Source organism: Oncorhynchus kisutch, linkage group LG18 (assembly GCF_002021735.2).
Source record: "Oncorhynchus kisutch isolate 150728-3 linkage group LG18, Okis_V2, whole genome shotgun sequence".
Lineage (NCBI taxonomy): Eukaryota > Metazoa > Chordata > Actinopteri > Salmoniformes > Salmonidae > Oncorhynchus > Oncorhynchus kisutch.
The window spans coordinates 41,229,451-41,237,494 of NC_034191.2; the positions used below are offsets into that span (position 1 = coordinate 41,229,451).

At 40.7% G+C, this 8,044-nt stretch overlaps 1 protein-coding gene across 1 annotated transcript; it reads right to left on the bottom strand.

The window, feature by feature from the left end:
• Positions 1–1,963: 1,963 nt before the first annotated feature.
• LOC109908895 (mRNA decay activator protein ZFP36) lies at positions 1,964–4,562 on the bottom strand. Its single transcript, XM_020507666.2, has 2 exons — positions 4,419–4,562; positions 1,964–4,139 (listed from the first exon to the last, which is right to left on the bottom strand). The coding sequence occupies exons 1-2, from the start codon at positions 4,449–4,451 to the stop codon at positions 3,078–3,080; spliced, it is 1,095 nt and encodes a 364-aa protein (XP_020363255.1). The 5' UTR covers positions 4,452–4,562; the 3' UTR covers positions 1,964–3,077.
• Positions 4,563–8,044: the final 3,482 nt, after the last annotated feature.

Below are 8,044 nucleotides of genomic sequence, written 5' to 3' on the forward strand. Positions count from 1 at the left end.
TTACCTTAACAAATAACAATAGCTTTTGCTCTCATTCTATAGTATGCGGGCAATGTATGTCTATGTGGACAAATTGTTGCAGCTATTGAGCTGTCTGTATCTGTCTGACCTGTTCAAAGGTTGTGTTTTCCCTACAGATGGATTAGGGCTATGTACGTACATGCATAGATAACTGATCTCAGGACAGGTTTATCTGGAAGTGTTAGCCTTTAGCACTGTTTCTTCACTGCTGATTGCATTGACAGTGAGAAGATAGCATATCCAATCCATAGGCGTAGCCTGATTTGTATTAGTAGGCTATTCCCAGCCACCTCTCATTTAGAGTAAATGGCAAACTGAAAAGCATATGAACTTGGTAGCATATAGGGTTACAAAGCTACTGGTAAATTTACCAAAGTTACCGTAATATTCAGTAATTTTAGTAATTAACAGAAAATGATGGCAATCCAGCATAACTTTATTATATCTGTGTGTACATATTGTCCATGAGTTTCTAGTTGATAGACCATATGGTTCATGTGAAAATAGCCTAAATAATGGAAAAATAATCTAATTAACAAGGGCTTCATTTTCAATTAACTCTGCAACTCTTCCAACTATTGACTTTTTTCACAACTGCCACCAGTTTGATGCCAAAGCATTGACACCTACATATTGACATAGTAAAATAAATGTTTGTAAACATTTTTTTATTTATAATTAAAAAGGGTATTTCATGCTGAAACTCTCATATTAATCACCAATGGTATTCAAGTTGATTGTTTAGATTTAGCATAATGTTTTACAGCTTTGCCATTCTTTTTTACATTTTAAAATCATCTCATTCAATTATTTCACATATTTTACATGCAATAAGGCCGCACAGAGGGCCAGAGATTATTACAAACACGTGGAAATCTGAAAATCTCAAAAGGGCCACTAGATGTCTTTTGATAGATTACATAAAATCCTTGAAAGATAAAGAAATTCTAAAGTTTCCAGTAATATACCAAACCTTTTAAACTCTAGTAGCACGTCTGCATTCAGGTTTGCTTTTTGACCCCTTCCTTATTCTTGGAGAAGGAATTTCAGATGATCCCATCAGAAATGTGCAGCGTATAGACTTTTGAAGGCCTTACTGGATTGAGGAAAAGTAGGCTATTGAAGTAGTGAGGTTGACTTAACACTATAAACCTCACATTTCAAATACAAGGTTTAAGGAAGTGTTTGCATTGCTCTTTGTGTCCATCCTGTGTCCATATATTAACAACTTCTCAATAAAACCTTGTCAGCTATCCTTACATGAAGGGACAAATTGCAAAAGGAGATTTCTGGAGTTCACTTGTAATACAAGGCCTTTCTGATGCAATCCAGTCACATCTGACATCATAAAAATGTATACCCATTTGGGGATAAGAATGGCAAGTATTGGTGCACACTCAAGTGTATACAGAGCAGAGGAAAGACGGGTAACCATGGCAACCTTGCCAGTGAGTAAACACAAGGGTGAGCACAGGGCGTCCTAAGAGAGGAATGTCAAATATGCACAGGCACTTGACCACACAGCTAGGTTACAGCTCAGCTCCCTATCTAATGGTCAACACACCAACTTCAGTATATCCACATGGCTAGTTATGAAACTGAGCTCAATGCATGCAGGATAAGGACTAAGTTGTTGTTTTGGGTCAAATGCCTTCAGTAACTGACAGTATTTGGGGCCAAATACAATATCACCCATTTGTGTTGACATAGCAGCCATCTATAGATAGATATAGACTGGTTTCTATTTTTGTATTATTTAAGCACAAAATACAGTTTGATAATATGATAAGTTATGTGTTGTGTGTATCTTTGCATAAACCATGTATTCTGCCCTCATATAGCCTCGGTTTGTGTTGTCATCAAGTAGTAAGGAATGTTTGCCTTATTGAATCAAACTTGAAGCAAGCTGTAAAATGGACAAAAAGACCATTAAATGCAAGGATTACATTTCTTTATCATTTTCATTTATTTCTCCTGTTCAGGCGATCAAAAAATAAATTCATACTTTTTTTCTTAATAATTCACACATCGTTTTCACAGACCCTGACATGTTCTTGATAAATAAGTACAAAATACATTGGTATTAACACAATAAATATCATAATAAATATATTAGTTAAGTCTATACAATTACAAAAAGGCAAATAAGTCAACCTATAGTCTATGGAAATACTGTGATGTTACAGTCCCTGATGAAATAGAAGTCACCTACTACAGTTGAGTAAGACCCAACCAGGGTTGTCAAAACATTATGCAACAAAACAGGTCTCTAAATAAATGGCAAGGCTACACAAATACCCCCTCCTAGATCTGTGACATTCACAGACGGCGTACTAGCACCTTCTCACTTTTGTCACAGATGTGTTAAAATATGATGGACGCCCCCCCCCCATTTCTTTTATTTTTAAAAACTGCTCTTACACAAAGAATGTAGCAAATGTAGAAAAGTAAGTATAAAGCTTTGGTTAAATGCTACATAGAGAGACTAGTCTCCCAATACCTATTTTAAAGTGCATATCACAGTGAGAGAATGTCTTGTCATTTTTCAAGTCACATTGATGGTTTGAATATTTTCAACAGTTTTTTTGGTATACACATGAATACCAACAGTATGAACAGATCTGACAAATAGTTCTGGCAGCTTACTAAATGGAGGGGAGTCTTTTGTTTCATATGATCATATATTTGAAGGACTAATCGAAGTAATCCAGCTAAAGTAAGGCTACTAGGCCCTTCTCATATTGATTGAGACAGGTAAAGGCACTTAAAACGTCTGTTACTGTCATAACCATCAAGGTCATTTTTAAAGAAAGTAATTAATGGAAGACAAGATGAAAAGTTAAATGAAATATATACATAAGTATAAAAAAATATACAGATTTTTATAAGTTTGAGTACCAAATAAATTTCACTGAGCAAGTAATTTACTAATAAATAAACAACAGTATAAAGTGTTGATGCGCATCATATTGATAGGATTTCTGATTTCTGTAAGCAGAACCTTCACAATTGATCGAGGTTCGTGATTTGGATTGTCTCTGTGTGGTTTGGGTTTCCTAGTCAGAGAGTGACAGTCGCGCAAAGACGGTGAGGCGCTTGTTGCCAGCCCCATCAAAGGTGGGGGACTCTGACCCGCTGGTGCTGCCTGTGCTGGTGTAACTATCCCGATCTGAGAGGGAATCTTCAGAAGAGAAGCGCTGGAGGTTTGGCTGGGTGATGTAGACATTGTTGCGGTCCTCCATAGCGTAAGATTTGTTCAGAGTGTTTGGGAAGTTATTTCCGTGGCCACAAACGCAGCGTGAGGGCTTCTGTGGCTCAACTATCATAGGGATGTTGTGGATGTCACCAACACGGGGTCGGCTCTGACAAAACTGAAATGTGTTGCGTTGGGTGTCATTGAACACTGGGGAGAGAATGTCCGCAGGGGGTGGTGACACCGAGGGCGCACGGGTGAAGCCAAGGGGGTCGTGGAGCGCAGGGGGAGGAGAGCTGCGTGATCCCATGAAACCTGCGAAACTGACGCTCTGACGGAGCTGACGTGGGTTCTGATCAGCAAGTGCTTGGTTGTGGAACTTTTGGGTCAAGGGGGTGAGTTTCTCTTCGTGAATGAAGTGACAGCGGGCTCCATATGGGCAGTAGCCAAAGTTGTAAAAGGTGCGACAGGCCTCCGTTTTGTATTTTGGGTGCCTGTACAAACCGCGCAGCTCAGGCTCTCCATGGGCAAACTGACACTTGCTCCCATATTTACAGCTTCCGTTCTCCTGGAAGCTACGGCACAGTTCGGTTTTGTAACGGTTGGAAGGGAGAGGTGTAGGGTTGTTCAGAGGAGGAAATCCAGGCGGTGGAGGCACTTCATCCAGGGTCTTCATTTTACCGAAGGAGAGGATATTGGATTCGGTTAGACTCATGGAGCGGTCAGGTCTGAAGGAAACTTGTTGTTTACTTGGAGCTATCTTGCTCCAAATGTCAAGTGGCCAGGGGGTATCATCGTTCAGTTGCTCAGAGCTTAGACTATGTCTCTTTGGTGAGAAGAACGAAGTTGAACTGTTGAGACGAGGTGCCATTGGTTGAATTTGTTGCTGGATGAATGGTTCATCTAAACCAAGATTGATCAGATTCTGTGGAGAGAAATATGACTGTCAATAAATGATCGTTATGCCCATCCTATAGACTACCCAGGATGCAGAATTGTAGCCTATGCCCAGTTCCCCATGAAGCTTTTAATGATGTTAAATATGTTTTGTGAATATTTCAACATGTAATCAAAGTTGAAAGTAGCCTACAACTTATACAATAGTTGTAGTTGTAGATTTTTTTTAACGACCCAAAAGCATAACCTAAGCTTATGTAACTGATCTGAACAAAAACATACATACAACACAGTGAATAAACCTTACCCTCGTGATAATATCGTCGATCATATCGGACATGCTTCTACGTGTTCTTGTCCTTTGAAACGTTTCAGTTCGCCTGTCACTTTCAGTTGCAAGACACGGGCGATTGCGCTGCGCTGTTAATGCAGTGCCAGCCTTTTTATAGTGTGTCTGGGCTGCAGGCAGGCGGGGTTTCCTGTTCTATTTTCCCGGACACCACTCCCATAAAGTTTCATACACAACTCAACCAACCAAGGTTGCTTTGTTTTTGTATTTTTAGTCAGCTGTGAAATGTTTCAGTTTCACCAACATTCGAACATAAACGCGTCGTACTGACTAGGCTTCGTAGGTCAACAACATAATACGCCCACAAATATTGACACACTTGTCCATAATTTGCCTATGTTCATTAGATTTTCAATCACGATGACGACTAGTTTTGTGGTAGTAGGCTATGATTAACTACTTCGTCGCCGGACACATTTTCCCCAAGGCTGTTACCAGAATCACCCCAGACTTTTTTCCTCGTTGGTTTCTATGCGTGACACCCGCTCTTTTTTTTTTTGTAGAACATCTGTCTTTAATATAATTTCCAGTCTTTACATTCATTTTCCAACAGTTATAGGCTGTCTCTCAAAGGGGGGAAAATACATTTATTTATATATATTTCCTTAGTCTGTAGACGCAAATATGCTCATGTGCGTTATGACAACGTAAAAACACTTGATATGAATCCAGGTAGGTAAAATACTTTAGTACGATCTTACTGCAACAAACATGATCCAGTAATCAGTCTAGACTTCAAACGCAGGGTTTTTCAGGATATGGTTTAGTTTCTATTTGTGATATCATGTAGGCTGAATTAGGTTATGTGACTTCTTCCATCTGTGTTACCGGTAGCCCAAGTATAATAAACAGGCAATGTGATTACTCGTCCCTCAATAGCAGGAATCTCTTGGATAATGAAAATATGTTTCTGTTTCTGCTATTTAACCAATAATGAAAACCCTTGGGTCTATCTCTTGCCTGACATAGCAATTTTCACACACGTGAGAAACGCATCTGAATTTGTGTGGCTAAATACTGAAGACACGAGGCATTAACTCGGCAGCTATCCACCTTCCAACAACAATAAAGCATATGCAAGAATGGCCAGATTTCAAAGTGAGGAGTAACCAACTCTTTGTCTTGATTAGTGGACTATATTCAGAGAGTGTTTTGTACATTAGTTATGCTATATTTGCTCATGTAAATAGTGTCAAGTTGAAGAAGTGGAGAGGGTTTAAAAATCGATCCAGTCAAAATCGATCCAGTGACAGTGTCCCATGGATCGACTGGGCCTTGTTGATTTGATCTACTGTTCTTAGAGGTATCTCTATTTGTCCTTTGGGGTTTGTCGTCACACAGTTCATAAGTCTGACAAGGCAGTGTGACAGAGAGTCATGTATTTACTTTGAAATGATTACACTTGGATGGGCTTTGAGCTCTGTCAGCTGAGTCAATTGATTGCAAAACTACCTAATGGCAGAAGGGGCACTATGTTCGAGGTGTTCGAGGAACCTGCTCATTTTACTTGAACCCTGTCACACCCTAAAATGCTTACATAATGACTTCAGCCCCGCTTTTGCTGGATAAGGATCCACACTAAGGAGTGTTTTTGCATTATCTGGTTGTGTCCTACGCTTTAACGCCTCTATTTATCCCACTATTAAGGTCGTATTATGGAGACAACGTGAGGGGAAATGGGTGCAGAGACTGGCCTTACATGATGTGTAGTAACTGCTGTATACATATTCCTGTAAGCCAACTCCCCATGGTCTATATAGCCAAGGGTTGGATGTGAAACGGGAACACAAACTTGGAGGTAGAGACACTGTGTCCCTCCTTCCCTCCCTCCCAAGACATATTGTGTCAGTTTCCCACCATAGTGGTCACAAGTGTACCTTTTCACTTTATGCCATTATCCCAACAGCAGTGGGACTCGTCCACCAGGGGCCCTGAAAAGCTCAGGTTTCATCAGTCGCGGGCCACAGGAGCAGGCAGGGCAGGCAGGGCAGGCAGGGCAGGCAGGGCAGGCAGGGCAGGCAGGGCAGGCAGGAGCAGGCAGGGCAGGCAGGGCAGGCAGGGCAGGCAGGGCAGGCAGGAGCAGGCAGGAGCAGGCAGGGCAGGCAGGGCAGGCAGGAGCAGGCAGGGCAGGCAGGGCAGGCAGGGCAGGCAGGGCAGGCAGGAGCAGGCAGGGCAGGCATGCCTAATCATGTCCAGTTAAAAATAACCCCAGGCTTCCACTACCTTGTCAAATTTGGTTGGAAATTCTATTAAAAAAAAAACGCTTAATGAGAAAAGGAAAATATTTCCCTCCTGGCTCTCTCCCTTTCCTTTTTATTCATATTTTGTTTCCCCAATCCACCGGTTTGGTTTCTCAAGCTGTGCAGTTGGTGTGCATTTTCTCCAAGTTCCTTTTCTGGCACCGGTCCTGAGAGTATGGAAAGTCGCTCCTAGTGAGTTGTGGAGGGGCGCGGCGTACTTGCTCATACACACGTGCTCACACAAATATACATACTAGCTAAGCCCTAAGGGATATTCTATGGTGAGCAACGATGTGCAATACGCCAAGCTTTCCATTCGAGCTTTCCTGTCTTGGCAAAGGTGCCGTTTGTAGACTTACAGGCATACCAATAGGCATGTTTAGGCAGGAACCCCCTTATAAACACTCATGCTGACATATGTGCATGGGGTGGGGTGGCTGTTGTATGAATTAGGGACATTTTCACAAAAACTTATGGTGAAAAATCTGACTGTATTGAAATTGATCAGCAATGGTTGGTATTTACAGTGCCTTCATAAAGTATACACACTCCTTGACATTTTCCACATTTTGTTGTGTTACAGCCTGAATTTAATATGGATTCAATTGAGATTTTGTGTCCCTGGCCTACAAAACCTGTTAATGTCCAAGTGGAATTATGTTTTTAGAAATGTTTACAAATAATAATAAAAAAACAATTATCAATAAATATTCAAACTCTTTGTTATGGCAAGCCTAAATACGTCCAGGAGAAAAAAATGTGATTTAACAAGTCACATAATTAGTTGCATGGACTCACTCTGTGTGCAATAATAGTGTTTAACATGATTTTTGAATGACTCTCTGTACTGCACACACAATTATCTGTCGAGCAGTGAATTTCAAACACAGATTCAACCTCAAAGACCAGGGAGGTTTTCCAATGCTTCGCAAAGAAGGGCACCTATGTGTAGATGGGTAAAAAAAAGCAGATGTTGAATATCCCTTTGAGAATTGGTAAAGTAATTCATTTTTACTTTGGATAGTGTATCAATTCACCCAGTCAATACAAAGATACAGGCGTCCTTCCTAACTCAGTTGCCGGAGAGGAAGGAAACCATGTGGCCAAAGGTGACTTTAAAACAGTTAGAGTTTAATGGCTGTGATAGGAGAAAACTGATGATGGATCAACAACATTCTAGTTACTCCACAATTACTAACCTAAATGACAGAGTGAAAAGAAGGAAGCGTGTGCAGACTACAAATATTCCAAAACATGAATCCTATTTGCAATAAGAAGGCACTATCCAACACAATACATCACTGAGTACCACTCTTCATATTTTCAAGCATGGTGCGTGTATTC

Coding starts and splice junctions, on each gene's coding strand:
- LOC109908895 (XM_020507666.2), bottom strand. CDS start 4,451: ATGTCCGATATGATCGACGATATTATCACGAGG. Junction 4,140..4,418: donor TCGACGATATTATCACGAGG/GTAAGGTTTATT, acceptor TTCTCTCCACAG/AATCTGATCAATCTTGGTTT.